Below are 25982 nucleotides of genomic sequence, written 5' to 3' on the forward strand. Positions count from 1 at the left end.
GTGACGGGAAATGTATTATTGAACTGTTGCTGTTACATCTGCCACGAAGTGAAAATAACTTTCCATGCTGTTACTTTCTTTTACGAATACACGATAAATCATCGTGACACTATTCACGTTGGATGGATCGAAATGCAGGGAGTTAAGGTGGTCGTTTCTAATACATTCCCTCGGTGCATTTTTCTTCTCGGTAGAATTGCTGAATTTGTCCTAGTGAACCTCGATCGTTCCCGATCGACGAACGGCAGAATGTGATTTCTTGTACGTTCGCAAAGTGGACATTGCCGAAGGGATAGCATACCGGGTGACCTGACAATTAGGACTTGCAAGATTGGTTCTCGAAATAATAAGACTTGTTTTTCTTGGAACACGAGGGAAAAAACGATACAGCATTCGAGACGTTTATAGAGTTCTAATCGCTTTGGATCAAACGAGGGAACGAGTAAGGAACGGGAGTCTGTTATTATTAAATTTACAATAATTTGAATAATGAAATTTAATAAAAATTTCTGAATAGAATTGTAACAATTGTCGAGTTTCATATGAGAAATAGATATTTCGTTGTTGGGCCATTGGCAACTGAACGAAATATTGGAATAGTCAAACGTTACTTTTAATTTCTCCACATACCTAGACAATTAAATCGAGTAAGTGAACTAGTAGTGAGTATATTTGGAAAGAAAAATAAAAAATCGAATTTATTTATTTCACGAAAATTTAAAAATATACTTTTCACTGAAATGATCTAAAAGGAGGTGGATTTTAAAAAGGAGAAAAACGAAAAAGTATGCAAGTGACATTTCATTATCGAGAAAATAAATTAATAACACGTAGTGATTGGAAGTTCTGTGTGTCCAACGTGTGCCAAGTGCTCTAGATTCACGAGCCATGGATGGCGATTGCAACAATCTCGGTGCAGATCCCCGGGGGCAACACGGATTCCCATATCTGCGAATGCTGAACACACCAACGAGCTTAGAAAGTAAACTTCCATGTGGCAGAGCAGTAACGCCGTCGGCTGTTACTTGTTTAATTATTTAATTATACGGACCATGGTGGCGGCAACCGTGTTACCGAAGAGAGCAAAGATCTAACAACCCTTGTTTAACGTAACACAAATTGTAACATTGAATCGAAAGGAAGGCGTTAAATCTTGCGATATTAGACCTGAAAAGATTTAAAGCTTATAAGTTTGTATGATATATATATTACCATAAAATTGGAGATATAAAAAGTATTGATAACTGAAAGATATATGAATTATGATATATAAATATTGCACTTTATCGGTAATTAACTATTTTAAATGTTCCATGAAAAAATAAATCGTATTACAGTAAATTTGAATCACTGTATTATTTCATTTTTTCAATCATTCCTAAATCAATCGAATTCATGTTGACTTCATTGAAAAGAAATTATTGCATATAAAGAAACAATCAAGATTATTGTTTTATTTCGTTTTATTAATGACGCAAGCAATTCCAATTTAATTTTTTTTTATTCATTCTAAAAATTTCTAATCTCTGAACTTAAAAAACTGATAAGTGAACTCTTCCATTGTATAAAAATTACCTCCAATTTATTATAACAGTTAACTTTTAAAAACTTAGAGAATATTCTATGTTTCTGCCATCTCCTTTATACGACAATATGAATTTGCAATATATTTCGTGACAATGATCACGTTGAATACCTTTGATTTAATAATAAGTCCATCAAATCAAGACAGCTGAAAGCATTTAATTAAAACATATAAATGATGTAAACAAAAATTGCTTAAACTATAATTTCAAGACAGGAAGTTACAAAATAATAATAAATCAAAAAATGAAGATTTGCGCGCATTGCTAGTAAGATTTACACATCTAGCAATTAATAACTTGTGCTAATGACTATTTTGCACGAAAGTTCGGGCATTGATGCGTCTAAGAAATCTATCAGCTGTTCCGGTAAAACGCATGACATGAAGCACGCACGCAAAATTACGAACTGATGCCACCGTATGCATGAACTTTCATCGCGAAAGCGTGGCGATAGTTATAAAATATTGTATTACGTCCCGGAAGAAAATACGTGCAGGTTACCGCAACAGGGAATTGGTGCCTCGTAAAACTTTGTATTAAACAGTTCGTAACTAAATTGCACCGTTCGACTCGTGATCGAAAGTGTACCGTTTCTCTTTTCTTTGTGAAACGGGAAATCTTTTGGCTACGCAATTTGGTTAACGATATCGCTATTAAAATATACTATTTGTGCTATTTTCTTACTATATGAACTTCTATCTCGCAATATTAAAATTAAAGAATAATCATTCAATTTTTTTTATAAATATTATTACAAGAAACATTTTTTGTTTTTGTTGTTGAAACATTGAAAACAGATGAAATTTTTTATATGATTTTATTATTAGTAATAATAATAAAATAAAATTATTCAATAAATTAATATAATATTTCAATATAATATTCGATTTAGTTTAAATATTAAAATCAATTCTTACGCTTCCGGAAGTTATCACCGAATAAAGTGACGTTCATTTTAAAATGCAATTTCTTTGAATTCTCTTAAGATAATAAAAATTATTATTTTAATTATATTTTAATGTCTATAATTTATTTTATACATGGATTTCAATGATTCTGAAATTTTTCTTTCTTAAAATTTATAAAGAATCATCAAGATTTATATTTTAGATATTCTACACTAGAGAACGCTTTCGTAGCTTACTATATTACAAATGGCCGCTACCTCAAAAAACAATATCGTGATCGCGGGAAAGAGAATATTGTATTTCTCATTTTCTTATCTAAATTCAACGTTTCTACGCATTTAAGTTCACAAGATTAGTGGTATGCTTTCTCTAGATAATAATGAATCTCATCAGGATGAGGTATGCAATTCGTAATCGATTTTAAAGTATTATAAAAAATGTATTCTTTGAATTTTAGGTTATATTATCTGTCATTGACATTTTTTCTTTATACATATTTCCAAAGACGCAATTTATCCATTATTTTACTGTACTTATAAAAAGGTGTTCAAGTTCAACGATATGTCATATCTTTTTTGTTTCTTTATACTTTTAGATTGAAATTTATGTTAAATTGAAAATAAATATTATTTATAATGTATTTTTAGTTATTAATAATATTACCCTTCCTTAAATATTTTATAATTTTTCTAATAATTTAATATAATAGGCTGAAATATAAATATTCTATAGGAAACCACTAGCGAAAATGGATCTGATGATTATCCAAGAATACCTGTCTCTATGGATGGACCAAAAGAATGGACTTATACAATGAGAAGACATATGCAGGTATATTGGACGCATATATTTTATTAAAAGATATTTAGAAAATATATTGTTTAAATCAATAGTTACCTTATGTTAGGAAGTGGTACCTGGATTATATCTTGGTCCATATAGTGCAGCTAGCCGATCAAAATTACAATCTTTGATAGAACATGGCATAACTCATATAGTATGCGTTAGACAGGATATAGAAGCAAATTTTATAAAACCCAATTTCCCTGATAAATTTAAGTATGTAATATAAAACTGATTAATTCATATTCTTAGAAATAATTATTATTTATGGTATACCTGCTAATAATGAATTTTATAGATATCTTGTTTTAAATATTGCTGATACAGCAACAGAAAATATTATCCAACATTTTCCAAAGGTAAAAGCTTTTATTGATGAAGGTTTAAATTCTGGTGGCCAAGTTTTAGTTCATGGAAATGCTGGTATATCAAGATCTGCTGCATTAGTTTTAGCATATGTTATGGAAACATATGGTCTTTCTCAAACGTAAATTCTTACTTTTCTTTTTTTTTTTTTTTTTCATAAAATTTTTTATATAATTCATTTGAGAAATTATTAAAAGTACATTTTTCTAGATGTGCATATGCAATAGTACAACAAAGAAGGTTTTGTATAAATCCTAATGAAGGTTTCATGGCACAATTGAGAGAATATGAACCAATATATCAAGCTCAGAAAACATTAAAAAGTAAACAACAATGTTTATTGAGACAAACAACCAAAAGAACTATCCATCAAATGGATACTGAAAGAACAGAGGATAAATGTGATACAATGGATAGTTGACTACTTTTTTTGAGAATGCTGAAGATACCAAAAGACTTACTTTAGGTTAGATAAATAAATAAACTTAATAAAAAAGTAACATTTTTTACGTCGACGCATTTTAAAAGATATCTAAATATATAGGTATCTAGCAAAATTAAAGGGTATTATATTATTTAATATTTAAGAATTTAAAATTCATTGCAAAATGACATATATTAAGTAAATTTAATTATCTAGCTCTAAAAGTTTTTAAATCTTTGCTTGAAATTAAATAATATCGCATAAAATAAGTAACTTATAAATAAACATGAGCTTTACATATTTTCATAATAATTCCTATTAATAATTTTATTTTTTATTTTATAAAATGTCCAAATTTGTTATATATTTGAAAAAAGAACATTTATTATTTATTGTTATAATATAATATATTCTTATTTTACATGTATTCATTTCAATAAAAACTGTATGAAATTCTTGTATATTTTGTACATTAAAATAATTCATATTATGAAATGTGTTATGAAAAATTGACATTTTTAGTCCTCTTTGTATTTATTTCATACAATTTTTGTAAAATATATACTTCTTTGAAAATAGAATTATAATATATTGTGAAACAATAATACTAATTTAATATATCTATTTAATTCGAGCCGGAATTAGCACGCAAATAATATCTTCATTATTTTCATCTTTAAGTTGCCATTTTACAGTAACACTCACCTATAATTTAATAATTAAAATCGATAATAATTTTTTATAATATAAACAACAGATTAATATATAATTATCGATAGTACCTTAGGATACGATTTATGCACTGGTAATGTATTTTTATAGTGATAAGTTTCACCCTTATTTAAAGGACATGTAATACCAGAATCAGGAGTTTGGCAAGCATCTGCATTTGGTAATGGGAAAGGTATAGGAATATCCATTACAATACCATGCACAATGGCATTAACTTTTGAAACATCTTTTTCTGTAAAAATGTATTTTCTTTTTTTAACTATGCTATACTTAAAAGAAAGAAAATATTTAAAAAAAGAAATATACTAACCGAGCGTAAAATCGATTCGAATTGTTGCATTCGTATCTGGTATTAAATCACATACACTTTTGGTCATATCACAGTCCAAAGTTATAGACGTAAGTTTTCCCACTTTTGAGCCTATGTAAACAAGATTATATTTTAAAAATAAATCAGATATTAGTTTTAAGTACTACTATTTTTTTTTTTTTTTGCTAAGTTATAAGTTATAAAAATTTGAAATTAATATATTCATATATTCATATATCTCTTTACGTAAATAAATTAATATATAGCATTGGCAATTCTTTAGACAAGTATATATCATGACTTTCAATTTCTAAGATAAAAATTTCCGTTATTTTTACGATTATATACAATTATATTAATTGTATGTTATTTAATCAATAATTAAGTAAAATTATATTAAAATGAATTCTTTAAAACAAAATAATTACGCCTTTATTTCTAACAATATAAATTATAAATTTATTATAAATTTATTATAAATTATAAAAAAAATGTTAAAATAATTAATTATTAATTTAAACTTTTAATCATATTAAAATTTTTAATATATCTAAAAACGAAATAAAATATCTTATTATTTAGATAATAAAATTTTTATCATTAAAGAAAAGATAAATTAAATTATCAACATAAATTTCAATTGTTTTGTATTTACAAAGAATTTTATGATATTGCAGGTAATTAATAAATAATATTTATAATAGTGATATAAGTGACTTAATATATCATATTTTCCTTCATTTTTTCAAAAATTACTGATTAAAGACATTAATTAACTATTCAGAATATTATTTAATATAAAGAAAAGGAATAAGTTATTTGATTTTTAATTTATACAATTATACTATGTTTATGTATTCTTTTTATTCTTTTTTCACGGTAATATATTTTGTATTGTATAAATTTTGTAACTGAAGAAAATATTTATTAGATGATTAATTAAATTAGTGAAATCGAACTTACCACAATCATCGATATTGATGGCTCGATACATTGGTGAGAAGCACAAGCATACGATAAGAATTACAGCAATCATTCGATACATGTTGTTCCTTTGAAGTCCAGGCAGCTATTAAACTTGTACGCTTATACAGAGTTCTCTATCGAAACAAACATTTGCCTGCTATTCTCAGCAGACATCACGTCACTCATACTGTTCTTAAATTACGTATCTTATGCACTAAATTACTATCTACTTCTTACAATAAGCATATTGCTATACACTTTTATTTAAAGCAATTTTTAATATGTATGAAGAGGAAATAATGATTGTTTTGATTTGCATTGAAAATATTGTATTAAAATTTGTACATCAATATATAATCATCATTAATCATAAATTTTCATATTCTGTTTTTATAAAAAAAAAAAAAGAAGAATAAAAAGAAATAAAAATTAACTAATATCAATAGCATAATATTTTATTTTCGTTGATATAATCATAATGATTATAATATTTCAATCACTATATCCATATGAAAGAAATTTTTAGAAAGTTATTAATTATTATTCATTTTACCTGTAATTTAATTTTACACTTAGTTAATTCTAATTCTTTTCACTTTCATATTCACAATAATACAGATAAGATATAGTATTTTAATGGAATTTTGTATTTCATGTTCTAAAATATCGATCACGTAAAAAAAATTAGTGTTCAGTACGCCCTCTATGATTTAAAATAATAAGTGTAGGAATTATATATAATTTAATCACACACACAATCACAAAAGTTAGTAAAATCAACAGATTTTAAAAATAATTTATTTGTATTTATAATTATAAATATATTATTACATTATATAAATTATAAATCTTTTCAAAAATCTTAATATTTTTTTACTTTATTATAAATATATAAATTTATACATGAATTAATTCTATAAAGAAAGTATAGACAGAAACAATAGCGAAATAAAGATAAAAATAAGTTAATTGACATCAGAGCCATCTCTTGAGTGATTTTAGAAAGATATTTTTAGTCAAATAATTAATTAAATTTGTCGACAAAAATATTTAAATGCTGTAAATATTGTAAATCTTTTTAAAACATATAATAGATTCTAGAATTATTTTTAAAAAAATATTAATAAGCAGTATAAAATTAATAAATTTAATGAAATATTTTCATTACAAATTAATAAATTGTGAAATTTATAAATAATAAAATATTAAAAATTATAAAATTATAAAAGGAATTAAGATATTCATTCGAAATGCATAAAGACATAAATGTTTATATATTTCGAACAATACTATCGATGCGCGACTTTGCCTATCGAGCTACAGTTACTCGTGGGGTAGGGATAAGTCTCAGTTACGTATCGACAGGCGTACCGTTCACACGTATTGGAGATATTCGCGCGTTCGATATTGTTTTTAAATTAATTTAATGTTTTATAATTAAAAACACAATTTAAAACTTTGCAAGAATATTGTCTAACATACATATATTTTTATTTACAAATGTGTAGAACGTTATTATATATTTTATTTATACACGACTGTTTTAAAATGATATTATTTTATAAATTAATTTATTTTTTGAATTTAATATTTTGCAAATTAGGTATTATATATTAAATAATTATAAAGTGAAGAATTAAGATATACTTTTGAAAGAGAAACGATAAAAGTACAGTGAAATATGGTTTCGAATAAAATGCATTGCAAAAATTATATCATTTTTTCCATATAACATGAAATACTATTTCTTATGTAACACGAAAATTTCTTTTACACTTTTTTGACATTTCTCTGATTTATATTAGTTTTAGATTTTTGTTTTTAGAAATTTTAACATAATACTTATATTCGCGGAAAATTTGATATCTAATATAATGCTTGTGATTATGCACCAACCAAGAACAAAGAAGAACAGAGAGTCTTAAAAAATTAAGATGAGTATCATATTCAGAGTGTTACAAATAAAATACATAAAGAAAAAATAGGAAATAGAAAAAGATAGTAATAGACCAAAAATATATTCTTAGCATTATTTAAAAATAGCATAGTATTTATAAATAGCATTACTTAAAATTATAAATTATGAAAAATATTAATAATATTAAAATATTTTTAGAATAATGTTTCTTTCTCATACTCAAGAGATGGCGTAGTTAACTCTTATCCTATTTTTATTTTTCTTCTATATTTGCTGTTCTTATATATTTAGTTTCATTTATGGTATTCTAAAGATGGTGTTAATTCCGTAATTTATTTCAATATTTTCTCTGTTTGGTTACTTGGTGCAAATAAAAATAAGAAATACTCTTATTTAAAATATATTAATGAATAATATATTTAAAAATCTTCTTAAGACTAAGTTGTTTATTTGTAGTTCAAAAAATTTGAATAAAAAGAACTTATCATAGGTGGGAAAGATATTTAACACGTACAATTAATATCACCATGTATTTTGTTATATATTTACAATTTGATAACAGAAACGTTAAACGTAACAGGTAGCCTTGCCTTCGGCCGAAAGATTTATTTTAGGAATCTTCTCAGTGGAACGCGAGGCCAGCTAAAAATCACATAAATATAATAATATTCGCCATAATAAATTCATTACAATCCATAATATGTGTATTTAATATATGTTATTTAAATTTCCTTAAACATCTGTTTAACCGGTTCAGTATATCTCTTCGCCATTATTTTCTTTACCGATCATGATTTGTTTCTTAATTAAATCTACTATTATTTCTTTCTTCTTTAGTCTTTAGTATATTCGGATTGTCCATACTTAATGATATTTATTACGTAACTTTTTCACGAAATTCCGCAAGTCATCTTAAAAAAGACTTTATTTGGTATAACGAATATTTTTCCAGTTGTTCTATGCATTCACAATGATACTGAAACTGATCGATAAATTTTTCGATCGTTATCATCCAGGCGAGAATATCATAAACACATCCTTTGATTTACTTTTTTGTATTTTTTAATAGTTTAATTGTATGTACAAAAAAATTTTGATTTTCTTTGTTTTGTTATTAACACATACTCTTTTCTTCCTTAAGCTCGGTCTTCATGTGATGGTTTTATAAAAACAAGATTTTAAGTCGATCAACCATGAAAACTTCCTTTAACATCTGTTAACATCTGTTCAGATGGCGCTTTTATAATTAAAAAGTTTAAAAGCGTTTCGCGGTTTTGATTTTCATTATTCATTTATCATATAAATAGTAATAGAAATAAATATTTAATTTTCGATTTCATTGTAAATAGTTTGATTATTCGATAACAGTGAAAGTGTTAAATTCTGTTCTGTGATTAATTCTTTGGAGCATAATTTTCGAATGTATTAAAAAAATCAATCTATTGAACAACTTTAACAACTATGACATTCAACAAAGTGATGAATTAATGGGTAAGTCTAATAGAAATTGCTTACATATTAATATATAATATTCTAGATCATAATTTCATATTTAAAAGTTATTTTTCAATTGATGACAAGCAATAAAAATATGATAAATTATGTGATAAGTATAAAGTAATAAAAATATGATAATAAATTATGTATATACTATTGAATTTTGAATTTAAAAATTTTTTTTTAGAAAAATTATAAAATATTCTTAAAATTTAAAATAATGCTTCAAAGATTCAAATCACATTTGAGTTTTAAATTTGAATCGACCGATCGAAATTCTTTATCCTTTTTTACGTAAATTTACATGTCCAGTGGCAGTGTATTACGCACGATAACAGATTTATGTTAATCTTTATGTTATATCTATACGTATTCATTTATTTTTACAAAAAAATCACTTATATTTTGGATCCGAATGCGAATCGACTAATTTATTTTATTATAAATTTTTTTTTCTCTTTCAACGACTTACTATCGTCGACCCTTTAAGATAGTATTTTAGAAATCTTAATTAAATCCACATTCATGGTATATGGTTATTTTTAAAGCATCTGTTTAACCAATAACCATGTTTGTGTATCATCGATTCGTGGACTATATAGCTCGATTTACATTGGTGATTTAGTTACTTGATATTGGACAGTTTGTTGTATCAATTCAATTATACTGTAATTAAATTGGCAAAATATGATATTAAATGAAACATGAAATTCAAACATAACATTTCAAATTTTTATCGAATTATAGTAAAATAATAAAAAAGAATTTATTCAATTATTTTGAGAATTAGATTACAACAATATATTATAACAATGAATTATTCTTATAAATAAAGGAATAACAATTTTTATCTTTTATAATATGTTATAAAATAATATATAACATGTTTAGATAAAATTACAATCTATCAAAAAAATCGCGTTTGATTAAACAAATGTAAATCGAGCTTTTTTATACACGATTATTTTCACTTCATTTTCTTTCGTATTTTTTTTTTCTTTTTATTTTTGTCAATAATATACGTGATAATTCGAATGAAATGAAAATTTTCTCGCTGAGAGATTTATATGTTACCAAAAGCGTAAAAAAGGTGATAATTATCCATATATCATTTTACATAAATGTTCATTGTCGGAACGGCACATTTCGAAAGCGTCGTTCAGTTTGATTTTATTTGATGAAATGATATCATTCTGAATTACGGTATTATAACAATGAGACGAAGTTGAACGACACTGTTCATCGACGATCGAAGCTTTTGATTGGCAAAAGAGAATTCGTTATATCAATATATGTAAATCCAGACATTTTAATTCCATTTTTACGATCGAATGAAAGAAATTTCACGACCTTTTAATCTTATTTTCTTATATTATGTAGCCATAATTTAAAAAAATTCACATTCGAACAACTTCCTATTTCAGACATGATAGGCATTCAATAGTTTTTATTATCTTCTTCAAAATTTTACAAATATCAGTTACTGATAATTCTAACTTAATGATAATTCCTTTGTAGTACAATGTCTGGAGCTCGTTTAATATTGACTGATTATTATTTAAACAGAGTTTTAAAGATCATAATAGCAAAAAATGGACGGTCCATTGTGTCTTATGCGAAGGAGGCATCTAATATCTTAAATAAAAAAAGAAGAAAAGAAAATTGAAGTGATTTTAATGTTCCATTGATCTGTAATATTTAAATACTTTTTATCAACATAGTGAATTAAAAGATTCTTTGACCAATCAAAGGCAAAAAACGAGTCGACTCGTCGATGAACTTTTCTTTTATTTTCACAATGAAGATCTGAGCGATAATGATCTCGCACACACCGCATAACGTTTATAGTCAATCGTAAGAGGAAGAAAATGAAAAAAACGAAATGACAAAACGAATATAACGGACGATCAAACTTTACGCGACACGAATACATGTCTTCTTAGAAAGTAGCAAACATGTTTGGCTTTCACTTATCGTATAAATTCACTTTTTTGTCTTTTTTCTCATTAAATATATACAAGGAACATCTAACATCGTAGTGGATAGCGTATGATACACGAGTCTTCATGCTCGATATTTTTTATTTTGAGCGTCTCTTCCCTTTCGTAACACGTAGAATTCATTATTACCGACTAGCTAGCTGATCATACTCGTTTGATGTCATCGTGTGAAACGAAATTCTTTCTTTTCCGACTCGAAAAATCGTAGAAAGAAAATCGTCGATCCCCGCAAATTAACGTTACCGAGAATTTCGATTTTATTGATCATATTCACGATTCATCTACCCATTCTCGATCACGATGAGGTTCTGGTATCCGTCGATGAACACGCGATTTAAGATTTAATTATTTATTTATTGTTTTTTCATCTCTATCAGAAAATCTAGAGGGAAATCTACTCGTATAAAATTCAATTTTCGAATTTCCTCTATTCACACTTCGTTCTCCGATTCCTCTACAAATCTTCTTTCTCGTAGAACGTTCCTCGGATATCCCTCTCTCGATCTTCTTAATAATAATAATTTCATCGTTCAAATTAGCCTTCTCGAAAGAATTTGCCCGAAGAAAGTAATATTTCATTTTCCTCTTCAAGACAGTCAAGAAGATCTTCATCTTCCAACTTAATTATTCTTCTTCGACGAATACCGGATACTCCTATATACCCTTTATAATCTTCAATTGTTCCTTCAGCTTTAAGCGAAAGCTCAGTTCACCCCCCTCCGTTGGTTTTTGCGGCGCGTCGTCGTCAACTGGACGATGGAAATGGAAAACGGTAGAAGCTTTCAGGCCAGGTGCCAGTCGAGCGTTGCTCGCTCTTAATTTGGATGGAATCTTCCTGGAAAGAAGTTCTCCCATGAACATATTTTTTTTTTTTCTTTTCTTTATTTTCGTCGGGCAGAGACTCGACTGGCACAGACGAGACGGTTTTTCGCTGTTGTTTAAAGTAACGTCGATGCCGTAAGAACGTCCGGCACGACTGGCTTCGGAGGGGGGTCCAAACATCACACTCTCATCTCACTCATCGTAGCCTGGGACACGCGACTCGATACGGTGGCATTTTGCAACAGGGGCTGATTCTCGGGTGGACTCTTTGCTCGTGGGGGTGGTGGGGCCCTTGGTACTGTCAGATGTATGGACCCGTTTGGTGGACCCTGGAAATTTTTAAATATCGTTAGAAAAGGGAGAAAGGAGAAATTCGAAATAGAAGGATTCTAATTCGATAATTTGAATTATCGTATTTGATGTTTCAGAAATGATCGAAATGAAAGAAATTAATAAGAGTGCATAGAACAGAAAATATTCTTATGAAAGTGATCATAATGTGATCTTCAGATAACAGTGAAAACTTCGAAACGATATTAGAAATAATATGTCACGATATATGAAATGAATAAATTTTTCGGAATTGATCTTTGAAAATTGAATTGCCATATTTCACAGAAGAAATAAATTTTGTCCAATTCGCATCACGTCCATTTCCAACGAGTGAATCCTGTCGAGGAAAAATTTTTGATAAAAAACGAAATGAATACTAAAAAAAAAAAAAAAAAAAAAAGATGAAAATTTTCGTTTTAAGAAAGTTCATCGTTTTGATCGTGATCTCCATCGAATCTAATTCGGAAATTCGCTAACGAGATAAAAGGATGGTATCCCTCGGTCGTTGAAATAATCACCGCATCGTGAAACGTCAAGAAGAAGCTTTCCCTGGTGTAAATTTCACCTGGCTAGACTTTAGCAGTTTTAAAAGCCTCTTAATAGGATTATGAGTGAAACTTTCAAAGGCCGTGGCTCGTTAAAATGGTGGAAGTTTTTTAAATCAACAGGACAAGTACAGAAAAAGATCTTTGATTTTAACGTCACGAATAAATTTGCCATTTATACTTAATAAGGATTACCACCAAGTAGTTCGATAGTAGTTTTTCTCATTTTAAGATAAGAAAAATTTCGATATTGAACGCTTCCACTTGACAAATTAATCGTAGTGCAAATCTTCTCGAACGATAATTCGATGACGAATGAAAAATAAATAAAATAGCGTGAATAGAACGATATATAAAATAACGATGAACTTTTACATTGCTCTAATCTACCAATGACAGACCAGTTCATAAACGTTAGGAGTAAAACGATTCTCACTTGGGTTTGTGCATTCATGTCCTGTATGACGGAAGCTCGGGGAAGAGTGGCATGCTGTTGCTGATGTTGCTTTTGATAATGGTGTTGATGAGGCAACGTGTGAGTTCCCTGGCCCTGTTGGAGAAGCGTGTTGGGATCGTTTGGAGAGCCTTTCATAACGTTCCTGGAACGACGATCGATCGTTACGAGCTTCGTAGCAGTAGTTAGGGATTATGTAATTATTGGTCAACTAAATGCGTCGCTACATTAACGTCAAACAAGAATCATGCAATAGAGTGTATCGAGGGAAAAGGTGGTCATCGATGATGTGGAATACCAAAGGGATGAAAAGTTTATTTACACCATGAAGCGATAAACTGTTATTACTCGAGAAATTGTGCACATCAAACGTCCTTTTTTTTTATTATGAATGAAGATCAGATCTAAGGATAAATCTCGTTTCCAGAACTCGTAACCACCTTTTCATTGATCATTTTCGTGTATTCGATTATTGCATAATACTTACGCTACTTTAAAAATTCGATCGATACGGAGACACAAATTTAACGTTAATTTCGCGGATATTATTGTCGCAGCGAGTGAAAGAAAGATCGGTACGGGGGTTTAAGAAAAGAAAGAAAACTCTACCTTCTCAGCATCTCATTTTCAACATCGACGATAACTTGGCCGCCCCCAGGGAAATGAGAGTGTGGCGGAGGCGGCTGTTTGAGTTCGGAGAAACCTCGTGGTCCGCACTGTTGATTCAATATTTGTTGCTGTTGAAGACTTTTTACCTCGAGCCTCGTTTTGTCCCTTTGATAGTAAACCCCCGCAAATATCAGCACGTTCAAAATCAGCAAACTGCATCCGATCGCGATCGTCACGCTCAAAGCTGTCGAGTACGCGGCATACCTACGAAAAAAAAGGAACATTAATTATTTATCACTCTTTATCGATATCTTTAAATCTATCTCAAGTTCTTCGAGAATCAAACGGAGAACAAAACACGCTCTACAAAAATACTTCGATCGAGATTTATTAAATAATCCTTTGCCTTCGATACATACATTATGCATTGCATATTTTCGAATCTCATCGTCACACATGCTATTCCAAAGATGAGGAAGATAATGGAAAGATTCTTTATTAACGTTTTCATTACGCGGAGTTGAAATTTTTATTACGTACCCAGCTGCGTCCAAATTGGCCAGGGTGTCTATACCGGTGTTATTAATGTTCTGCAAATTCGTGGTCTGAATGTAACTGACACACGTGGCAGCATTGTAATCCGTGGTGGTCGGAGGCTCGGTGGTTACGTTCTTCCTTTTGAATTCCTCGGTGATTCTGCTCAGGGGATCCGGCCTCACCGATCCGTCGTAGAGGTTGGGATCCGAGTGTCCTCGGAACAAGTTGTGTCTCGAATCAACGTCCTCCATTCCGGCTCGATGAAGTTCTGGGACGAGGCGAAGCCAAACGGATAGTTGATGAGCTCTGTAATGATTCTTCATCTTTGGCCTCATGCCTGCAAGCAATGAAACGTTGTTAAACGGACGAATGATACGGAGTTGGAAAGAAATATATATATATATATAAGATTTTTTGGGAAGGATAGAAGAATTTTTACGAGTAACGAAGCAATCTTTAAATCTCTCTTTAATCGCTTTCTGTTATTTCGTTTTGTCTCGATGGATTTTATTATTAATAATTCTCGTTTGGTTGATATTTTTATCCATCGATTCAATGGATGGTAAAATATGAACGACGAGTTATGAAATGGCGAGTTAGTTACGCTGATAATCTTTTAAACAGTTTTGAAAGACGTAGCGTGTATACAATATCGTTAACGGGGCGCAAGACCGGGGAGGAGAGCATTCATAAAGCGTGCTTTATTAAAAAAGTTTTAGAAATCGCCTCATCGGAATCTTCATTGTACATTATTAACGTTCTGAAATCCTCTTGACGGGTAATGAAGAATTTACGATCTCGTCGTACAACGCGCCTTTCTACGCTTGGTCACAACCGAATTTTTAACGACTAGGTGAAAAGCGTTTTTCAAGAAGAAAAAAAAAAAAAAAAAATTCCGCGAATGAGCTGACCGAATCGCGTGCAGAAATTTCATTCGAATAAATTCGAATTGCGTTGCAGTTGTGTTTAAAGAGATCTTCTTTTTTTTCCCTTTTCTCGTCGATATAAATAAAAAACGCTTCTCCGTTTAAAATCTACTCTTGTGTTAGTAGGAAACGAAGTATTTCCTTTGTATAACTTAGCATATCGCAGTGATATTCCGTGATGAGAGAGAGAGAGAGAGAGAGAGAGAGAGAGAGAGAGAGAGNACGGAATGGACTTTTTAGATAATTATTCCGGATTTCACGTGTATACGTTCATAACATCTCTGATATCCTATAATTTTGTTAAATTTCATATGTGTACGCATCTGCTTTTGATGTCGGATGTGGATACGAACGGTTCAGCGGTTGTCGTAGTTTTGTTGACGATTTGTACAGTGTTGAAAGATCGGGGTTGTTATTCGACTCTCGAATAACGGGACACCGAGGTACGGACGCGTAGGCGTCATGGTTAAAACCGGGGACGGGCGAAATTGGATGGAAATTTGGAAATTGCTGGAAAAGTTATGGATCGAGCTTGGTGAAATTGGAATAGAGAATTGGAGAAAACGTTAATTAGATTCGATTTTTGTGCGGAAAGGGCGGTTCAAAGGAAAAGGGCGAGTGATTAAAGCGAGTCACGATTGATGAATTTGTCATCAGCGACGAGGGAACGATCGATATTTCCAATATTTTTGCGCACCAAACAATGAAATTAATAAAAGTAAGTCGGTTTATTTATCGATGTCCGGACAACCGATGTGATACGATTTTGATTTATTTAGAGAAAGAGAGAAAGAGATAGATTATTTTCTTCTTTATGATATGCATATTTTATATACCGAGGAATTCATTTCTCTCTATATTTTCATTCGAAATTTCCCGTATTATTAACGAAATTCTGTTATTTTTAATACAGAAAATAATAAGTGGAGAAAATACGGAAAAATTATTTTAATTATTAAAACATTTAATTATTTTTCTTTCATAAATCTCAATTTCTTTCTCATTTTTTTTTTTTTTTTTTGATTTCTATCTGCGATATATTTTCTCCTGATTTTTCTTTCGATCAAATCAATTTTGCAAAGCATCCGTCACGGACGCATACGTATTTACGTATAATTTCACGTATTTTTAATTGGGCGTGGTTCCGCCGAAAACTCAAACCGTGGAAAATTCACAATTTACGATCAGAATTCGCGAATATCGAAGAATTTACTGTTATTAATCTCTCCAATTTAGCGAACGTAGTCGCTTGCCAAATAGTACGAGTTTACTTAGCACCCAGAATCCCGAAACAGACGTGAAAAATGATATTGGATGTGATTATTGCATACTTCCGTTATATTTGATTTTCTATATCGCGTTCCATCCTTTGATACGAGAATTTCGATCTATGATACGAAAAAGTGGATTTTCTTCAAGCTTAATGCCGTAATCACATTCCACGCCACGTTCTTCTAGAAAATCGTTATGGAAAAAAAGAATAGAAAAAAAAAAAAAAAAAATGGAAGAGATAAAAATAATAATGAAATCCACGCTCGTGTACGGTGTGTCGAGCAAAATCTGCCCTACAAAGAAACAAAGCATCGTTGGAATATCAACTCTGATAAAACTTGTTCACGGTGAAACACGATAGCGACGAGAATCAGTGAACGGTGAATTCAACTGATAATTACTTAATCTTCTTAGTTTTCTCTCTCTCTCTCTCTCTCTCTCCCTCTCTCCCCCTCTCTCTTTTTCGTTCACATGCAACAGCCGTGGCCGATCGAAAATTGGACTTCACGGTCGCGTGAATTTTTCGGAATGGCCTTCACGTGCTTTTTTACAAGAGCGACGACGATTTCTTTCCCCGTCGGTTATCGGCCGATACAGTTGACTGTTCCCAAGTGATAACGACCGACCCGCTCGTTCCATTCAGCCCATGCACGTCTGATCACCGATAAAATTCATTTTTTTTCCCCTCACCTACTATTCGGGCTTCCCCGAAATACCGAAGGGACCGTGATACCATTTTGTCCAAGGTGTATCCTTGAAAGTCGCAAGTAATTCACCAACCACTTTCCATCTACGGTTATTTCAAATCGATTCCCCGACATTAAGAATCGAATCGAAGCCAATCTTTAAGATCGTTTCCTTGAAATATTTTAGATATTCTTCAATGTAATTCTTTTCCCAATCGCCGAGCAAACGTAACAAACGTCCTCGGATTTCAACTGATCCAAGATGCGATTGCAAGAGGAGGATTTTTTCCAACGATGTTTCGTCGAATCGAAAAGATATTTATTACGAGTTGTCGGCCTCGAATTCTTCGATAACTTCTCCTCGCACGAGGAGATTCCTTTTCACGGGTTCCCGGGAAGAAGAAGAAGAAGAAGAAGAAAAAAAGAAGAAGAAGAAGAAGAAGAAGAAGAAGAACGATCGAACGAGCGAGCCGCTACTTCGGATTACTTCGGATAGATTTAATGTGATTTATCGCAAATCGAGCCGCTCTAACCGCACTTAAATATTGATGTATGCGGTGTCAGAAATATTCCTGCCGCGTGAGAGGTTCGAGCCGGTCTCACGTATGGATAGTCACGACACAGAGCTGGAATATTTGACAACGGGGGGAGGGGGAGGGTCACGTGGATCTGGGAACGGGGAAACGCTTTTACGCGAGCGAATTTCTCCCCCCCCCCTCTATATCTTTAATAGTATCGAATTTACCGCGAAATGGCGGTGATACGTATGGATGGAGGAAGAAACGAGTTAAGCGAATTTCTTGCGCGCATTTTCTCCATCATTTTTCCAACGCTTCCTGTTTCTTCCCCGTCACGCTGTTTCATCGATCCATTCGCTCTTGAATCGTCTCTCGACGCGTTTTTCGCGCTCGAAAGCGGCATCCCGTGATATTCTTCAGATATTCGAATCTGAAGACTCGCTGGTTTTTCGTCCCCTCCTCGGATATACGAAGATGATCGATTTTCTTTTCGAAAGAACGTTTTGAATATTAATCCGGGAAGCGGAACGATCAATTTTCAATCTTCTCCTTTCTCAAACTCATCCCCGATGCGATCGTTCGTTTGATTGTTTATGAAAATAAGTTAGAAAAATAATCCTTTCGAAGAATTCGATAACAATTGGAAAAAATTTTACAGAGCAGTTGGATCGATTCGTTACTTGCGAACTTCTTAAAAGGAAAGAAACGTAGACGAAACTCTAATTTAAGGATATTATTATTGTTGAAATCTCTGAAAGGACACTCCATCCAGTAGATAAAATAAGTCAGGAAACCTCATATGCCGTATATAGAGCTAACGACTTATTCTTTTAAGACCCGCTAAAACTTCTGGAGGACATCTTTCCACCGCAGACGCCATATTCTCTCGACTTCTCGAGATTCTTCCCCCGGAATATTCCGGAGTTTGGCCCGTTGCACAAAATAAAACCGGTGGAAACGTAGCAGATAAATCGTGGCATAAATGTCAACACATGTCTCGCGGTATTTTCTGCTTCTGTCGCGATGCGCTTCATCTCCTCTTTTCTTTCTTTCTTCCTTCACTTTTACAGCTTGCATCCACGTTTCGGTTTGCAGCTTCAAATCCAGAACCGTCTCCTATCTAACTCTCTCTCTTCTTTCTCTTTTCCTTCTCTTTTTTTTTCAATAATTCTTCGAATCCTTTATAACAATGTACCGTAGAAAGTTGATTCATATTCAGTCCACATAGCACAGCCTTGTCTTCAGTTTATTATTTCATATGAAAAAATTATTCAATAATGAAATGGAAAAATTCCAATTTTTAAAAAAAATATTATTTGAATTAAAAAATTAAATTCATAATTTTTTATTAAATTAATTGATCTAAAAAAATATAATAATTATTAAAAATAGAAATACTCCTGAAATTACTGAAATTATATAATAAATTAATCTTGGAATTTTATTTGATGATTTAATATTAATTAATCTAATTCTAATAATTGTTCTAAATTCCATTAATAATCATTGAATAAAAATATTATTTGAATTTATAACAAAAAATAATAAAAAAATTAATATGTAGATAAATAAATTATGTTTTAAATTAATAAAAATTAATAATATAATATTAAATTAATAATATTATTAAGTAATAGTATATTTATTATGTATACATTTATATTTTATCAAAATATCTCTTTTATCAGACATATTACTTTTAAAGATCCATACTCGATCAACGAGATCGAGAGCAAAAATTTGTATCCCGATGTACGATAAATCCTCCTGTTTCTTTCTCTGGATAATTTTTTGCATATAAAACGAATCGACGAATCGCGAAAATCATCTTCGAACAATCTGTGAAATCGGATAATTTTCATGAATTGTTCACAAAACCGATGAAGAAATTACGAAATCAAGAACGATAAAGTTCGACAAAGTTCTAGACGTTGACTCTATTATTCATCTGTGCTTTATTTCTTATTTTTAGATAGAAGCTTAGGTGAAGGAAAAAAACGATTTGAAAACTACAGAGGAAAAAATAAAATTAGATTTATCCCGTGTTTTATAGAGCTATAGCTTTGAAGTTGAAGTTCAAAGCTCGACCTGATTCGATTTGCTTACCTTTCCATTTTCAATTTTTAATCCTTGAAACAATTTTGTGGCCGAGAATTTTGCTATGCTGAATCGTAGGGAACGTGGACAAGAACGCGTACTCTACCAGACTTTCCACGGTGAATATTTCTCTCTCCACCTTTCCGTTAAGTACAATTTTTAAAGACGCAGGATTCGTGTTTTCCCCCTCCCCCTTGTATTAAATCCCCCTCGAGGACGACCTTTCCATCTCGTTACGTATTCCTCCCCGACTTACGTATTCCTTCCTCTCGATCCTTTTTACACGCTTTTCACATTATCCGATGAATTTTTTAAATCGCCGTCATTTTCCGTGTTTAATTCATACACCTTTATTAAATCTGACCCGGCCAACGGGTCCAGAAGAATCAGTTTCGAGTTCCGTTAATTAAACTCCACCCCTCCCTCCCCCTTCATCCCGGCGAATACGACCGTTTGAAATACGATTTCCCGAGGAAAGGCGTCTGAAAAGACGTATCCCGCTCGTCGAAGAAGTAAGAAGACTCATCCCCGCCGTCGGGTAACGATCGAAATTCGAGGAGTCTGTGTGTCTCTCCCGGGTAGAATCCACCTCCACCCTGATTTCGTATCCCTGCCGAAAGCAAGGGAAACAACGTTACGTGTCGCGTGATCTCGGAATTGGATTTCCATATCGATGCCTCCCTCCCTCGAAATCTCTCGCCTTCTCCTCGCGATCATTCGCGAAGGATCTCCACCTTTTCCATTATTCCTCTCCCTCTTTAATGTTCTCGGGCGCGAGAATCGTTTCGCGAGAGGGGGACGAATAAAACGAGGCAACGAGCGGAAATGGATTTTCGAACGCACTTTTCCGGGGAGGAGGAGGAGGAGGAGGAGGAGGAGGAGGAGGAGGAGGAGGGGAACTTGTCCTGGCGGAAGGGTTACGAGCCGTGATATTAGATCGTTGTTAAGATTTGCAGCGCGGGATTGACTTTATGACGCGCGCGTGACTTTTTCGCCTGCCGCCGGATTTAGGATCCGGCGATAGTTGTCGTGTGTGTGTGTGCGTGGCGGAGTGTACACGGCCGGAGAGTGGAGGAAAGTTGATGGAAGGTCGATGGATCTGATACATCGTAAAAATCCATGGGAACGTGAACGCGAAATTTAGGGACGCGTGGATGAATCGACCTGTCAACATTCAGATATCTATCACTATTTCCGGTATTGTTACGGTATTTTGTGATTATTTTATTGTTCGATCGACCTGTCCTCGATTGTGTTAAGATATTAAGATTCTAAGAGGAAGCGTTTTATTATACTGTAATTAATTTTTTCAATTTGAGAAGAGAGAGAGAGACATTGAATTGAATCAAATCGAAACTTAAACTCATAAATTTGGAACTTAAACTCGTAAATTTCATATAAATATGAAAATTAAAAGATACGTAGAGAAATCTCTCGCAAACTAGCTGATTGATACTTACGTACCACTTCAAGTTTATGAGAAGAACGCAATGTAAGCAATAAGATGGTTTCAATTTTTCGAATCGTGAACCGAATATTACGATCAAGATTTTCGCACTTCGATTCTTCTCGAGAGTCGACGGGGGATGAGTTTTTCTCTCCGCATCCTCGTCAGAAGCGGTGGAAATTGATACAACGTCGAGGTTGTTTCTCGCGAGTCATCGGATGCCAGGACCGACCAATGCCCGATGTCTGGCAATGCCAGCCCGGCTTCCGGTTAAAATTATTGCCGGAGTTGTCGCTATTAACGGAAATGCGGAACTGGGAAACCATAGAAGCCGAGAGCCGTGGTGGAATCGTCCTCTCGAAATCCGTGAAAGCGGTTACACGACGGGAAAACGACCGTCTACTCGCGAATTGCATTCCCCTTTGTCCTCCGCTCTCTTGTCTCTCCGTTTCATCACAATCCCGACCTCCCTTCTTTTTCTCCCTCCTCCCCTCTCTCTCTCTCTCTCTGTCTCTCTCCCTTCGCTGTCGTCTACCCTTTATAGTTTTGTTTTCCGTAGCCACTTTAAGTCCGCTGAATTGCCCCGATAATTGTGTAACCGCTTTAGCTTTTATGCGATTTTTCATAGCATTTCACGGTCGATGGAGCAGCTCGTGGAAAGGGAAGCAGCCAACCAACGAGCACTTTTAACGTACCAGTTTTAGAAATCCTCCTCCGTGTCGCGAACCGCGTCCACGGTTTATCGTTTTTTTTTTTTTTTCCATGATCCTTGTTGCGCGATTTCATTCCCGATTTTCCACCATTTTCGTGAAAGATACAGAGAATTTCGTGCGAGTCTAAGTCTATTTAGATTCGTTTGTGTAAATAATGATGATAATAGAGATTGAGTAGCTCTATTAGCGATACGACGATTCGTAAGAATTGAAAGTAAGTGTCTATGAACAATTAAGAAGTGTATACATTTACATAATTGCAGAATTTTTAGCGGGAAAAAAACGGGAAATTCTATTATTCATAAGATTGCGCTTTCCGCGTTTCTCTGTATAAAACTGGCTGTACGCGTTAAATGACAATGACGCTCGAGAGACTTTCAGTTCTGGGCGCCATTAAGAAAAAGTGTTTCAGAACTGGAGGAATAAAAGGATCGTAGAAAACACCTTTTTCTAAATCGTTCGAGTTCTCTCCGTGTTTCTCGTGTTCTCTTTAACAGCCACGGCGATCCAGTTGCGCGAGAAAAAAACGAAAATTCTCCGATCTTCTATAATTAGAATCGAAATTTTTCGTATCAACTTCGTATTTCTGGTCGAAAATCAAGAGAACAAAAATAATAAAATTGATCTTACGCGATTTAAATTCGTGGGAAAATTTACGCGACTCTTGCAATATCGAAATCTCGAAATTCGACCGAAGAAGAATATCGGAAATCGATCGGTTCCTCGAGCGAGAATGAAAGAAAGGAAGGAAGGTGGGATCGGATCACATTTATTTATTCGCTCTATCACGACCATTCTATTGACGACCGATCTTCCCGCTCGCAACACCCTCACGTAGTCGGTCGTTCGCCATTTGTGGTAATTGTCGAGGTGGTCTCAGGATCGCAGAGAGACTCGAATCTCAGAGGCTCGGGGATCCCTACAATCTCGCACGTCCCTCGATTCACCTATATCTCCATTTTCCCCGTTTCGTCTCCTTTTGTCCATCGTTTTTTCACCCAGAAATACCTTCCTTCCTTTTTCTCTCTCTTTTTCAGTCGTTCTTTCTCCAAATAAGCATGTTTATCGTTTCTCTCTTAATTCTAACCTCGACTCGATGAGATTTCTCGTTTACGTGAAATTGTTTCGAGGGAAAATTGCAGAAGGAGAGAATTTCTTCGTTTCCACTTACGTTAAAAGTTATTATTTATTTTTACAAAAAAAAAAATGGAAATAAAATTTACTGATATTGATAAGTAAAGATAGAAAATATAAGAAGAGATCGTTCGATTATCACGAAATGAAAAGACACTCGTTAAAACTTGAATCAATTATCTTTCTGATTGTCGGAAAGAAATATGGAACCGATCGTTCGAAGTTGAACAGCTGATTTACGTGTCGTCGCGCACTCTTCGTCTCACGTCCGCCGATTTGATTTGCGTTCGTGGCAATTTGGTGGCGGGAACGGGATAAGCTTGGCCACCTGGGGGATTGCCAGTATCGTGACTCAGGAATGACTTCCTACCGTGAATTCAAAAGCAGGAAGGATGTGATGGAACGAAGGAGGGTAATGGAACCCTTGGGGNTAAGAAGAGATCGTTCGACTATCACTGTGAAATGAAAGGACACTCGTCAAAACTTGAATCAATTATCTTTCTGATTGTCGGAAAGAAATATGGAACCGATCGTTCGAAGTTGAACAGCTGATTTACGTGTCGTCGCGCACTCTTCGTCTCACGTCCGCCGATTTGATTTGCGTTCGTGGCAATTTGGTGGCGGGAACGGGATAAGCTTGGCCACCTGGGGGATTGCCGACGCCAGTATCGTGACTCAGGAATGACTTCCTACCGTGAATTCAAAAGCAGGAAGGATGTGATGGAACGAAGGAAGGTAATGGAACCCTTGGGGATGGCTGGGGTCGCATTCCACGTGGCTGATAGGAACAGCCTTGAAATTCTACGCTTCGCTTCTCTGTAATAATCGTAATCGAGCGATCTCTTGCGAGAAGAAGAAGAAGAAGAAGAAGAAGAAGAAGAAGAAATCAATGCCTCGAAGATTGTAAAAGGAATCGATAAGCGATCCAAAGAATTCTTTCTTTCTTTCTTTTTTCCCCCATTCTCTCCATTGACGATGAAAAAACGTGAAATTGTTTCGTTGAAATTGTAATGTCGTCGAGCTTTCCTTTTAATCCGCGAGCGACGTTAAAATTACGACTCGTTTCCTTCCACGACGCGTGATCACCAGTCCAGTTTCTAACTCGAGCATCCCACTTCTTGACCCGATTTCCCTTTACTCCCCCTCAACCTTTTCCCGCGCCGCCTATTTAGCTTTCTTAAGCGTCGTTGAAATTGTGCACTCGTTGTCACCCGTCGATCACAGTCGCCGTTCGACTTTCAACCGTTCAACCTGACCCGGTTTCCTCCGTCGTTTCGCTGACTGTATCGTCTCCTTTGTCCTTTGAATCGACAAAAGATTCCTCTTTCAAGCCGCGAATCGATCATACGTTCTTCCACTGCTCGCGCCTCTTTGACGCGACGCACGCGTGTTGCAAACGACGCGCCCGATCCTCGAAATCGTCGTTCACAAAGCGGCCGACCCAGGTCACCGAGATCGACTCGAGTTGCAAATTGTCTAAATTTATATATCGCAGGGTTAAAATCCCGAGCTTGGTCCAGGATCAATTAGCAATTGCACCAAAGACACCAAGAAATTATCGGAATCTTCTTTCCCCCCCTCCCGATTGTATCTCACCCCTCGAAATTGCTACGATAATACGATAATACGATAAGGCCGAGCCGCATCTAATTCGTACATCTTTCGTCCTAATTTCTATCCCCGGCGAGGAGGAATATCCACGAAGGAAAGGCGCTGGATTAAACTCCTGTGGTGGACCTACTAATTCGTAGTTTTTGGGGCGGACTCGATCCGCCACTTCTCTAATTAGAAGTTTCTTTTCTCGACTCGCATCTTCCCTTCTCCCCGTTCACACAAATTCTAGACGTTTTTCTCTTCCCACGTTGTAGACTTCAGCAGATTTCAGAGACGAAGGGAGGAAAAATATGCTCGTGTAATTTAATCATTTTATCACGAGCTCGCTCGATTACGCGCTTCCGTTAAAACTGGAATTCTTAAACAGGCGATCGCTACAGGTATCCCTCGTAACGGTTCACGCTCGTGGAATAATCTGGAAAAAGTTAAACGTCAAATCGGGGACAAGCACGTTTTTCTTTTCCTTACCTCTCATCGTTTCCTGCAATTATTTCTCTCTCTCTCTTTCTCTTTCCCCTTATTTTCTTTTTCTTTCTTTCTCTTCCCGCTCCTTACCTTACCAGTTACCGGTGGAATGAATTTCTCGCGGCTCACGAGTATCCTTCAGCAAACCATAACGAGGAAAGTTCCGTGCGAGATAACTTAAAGAGGATAATACAGAGTCTAGCACGATTCTATCCTACTGGAGAAGCTTGTGGCTGATTATTGGCGTGTGAATACGTAAA

At 33.5% G+C, this 25982-nt stretch overlaps 3 protein-coding genes across 4 annotated transcripts in view; 1 reads left to right on the forward strand and 2 right to left on the reverse strand.

Annotated features, from left to right (window-relative positions):
• Positions 1-2754: 2754 nt before the first annotated feature.
• LOC122713297 (serine/threonine/tyrosine-interacting protein-like) lies at positions 2755-4388 on the forward strand. The gene is made up of 5 exons (XM_043933633.1): positions 2755-2893; positions 3227-3325; positions 3402-3553; positions 3636-3824; positions 3914-4388. The coding sequence occupies exons 1-5, from the start codon at positions 2855-2857 to the stop codon at positions 4122-4124; spliced, it is 690 nt and encodes a 229-aa protein (XP_043789568.1). The 5' UTR covers positions 2755-2854; the 3' UTR covers positions 4125-4388.
• Positions 4389-4634: 246 nt separating this feature from the next.
• On the reverse strand, positions 4635-6809 carry LOC122713318 (NPC intracellular cholesterol transporter 2 homolog a-like). Its single transcript, XM_043933666.1, has 5 exons — positions 6689-6809; positions 6133-6292; positions 5170-5280; positions 4910-5091; positions 4635-4832 (listed from the first exon to the last, which is right to left on the reverse strand). Exons 2-5 carry the CDS (start codon positions 6212-6214, stop codon positions 4749-4751), a joined length of 459 nt encoding a protein of 152 aa, XP_043789601.1. The 5' UTR covers positions 6215-6292; positions 6689-6809; the 3' UTR covers positions 4635-4748.
• Positions 6810-10601: 3792 nt separating this feature from the next.
• The window catches only part of LOC122713501 (neuroligin-4, X-linked-like), a 284705-nt gene continuing 269324 nt past the window's right edge, over positions 10602-25982 (reverse strand). For both annotated transcript variants that reach the window (XM_043934039.1, XM_043934038.1), the window contains exons 11-14: positions 14854-15187; positions 14314-14577; positions 13687-13849; positions 10602-12701 (exon numbers count right to left, since the gene is read on the reverse strand). In XM_043934039.1, coding sequence (XP_043789974.1) covers positions 12552-12701; positions 13687-13849; positions 14314-14577; positions 14854-15187 — 911 coding nt within the window. In that variant the 3' untranslated portion in view covers positions 10602-12551. The remainder of the gene's footprint in view (positions 12702-13686; positions 13850-14313; positions 14578-14853; positions 15188-25982) is intronic.

This window comes from Apis laboriosa, unplaced genomic scaffold (genome assembly GCF_014066325.1).
Source record: "Apis laboriosa isolate Shangri-la unplaced genomic scaffold, ASM1406632v1 scaffold23_cov150, whole genome shotgun sequence".
NCBI lineage: Eukaryota > Metazoa > Arthropoda > Insecta > Hymenoptera > Apidae > Apis > Apis laboriosa.

Coding starts and splice junctions, on each gene's coding strand:
- LOC122713297 (XM_043933633.1), top strand. CDS start 2,855: ATGCTTTCTCTAGATAATAATGAATCTCATCAGGATGAG. Junction 3,554..3,635: donor AATTTCCCTGATAAATTTAA/GTATGTAATATA, acceptor TGAATTTTATAG/ATATCTTGTTTTAAATATTG. Junction 3,825..3,913: donor ACATATGGTCTTTCTCAAAC/GTAAATTCTTAC, acceptor ACATTTTTCTAG/ATGTGCATATGCAATAGTAC.
- LOC122713318 (XM_043933666.1), bottom strand. CDS start 6,214: ATGTATCGAATGATTGCTGTAATTCTTATCGTATGCTTGTGCTTCTCA. Junction 5,092..5,169: donor TCGAATCGATTTTACGCTCG/GTTAGTATATTT, acceptor ACATTTTTACAG/AAAAAGATGTTTCAAAAGTT. Junction 4,833..4,909: donor TGCATAAATCGTATCCTAAG/GTACTATCGATA, acceptor ATTAAATTATAG/GTGAGTGTTACTGTAAAATG.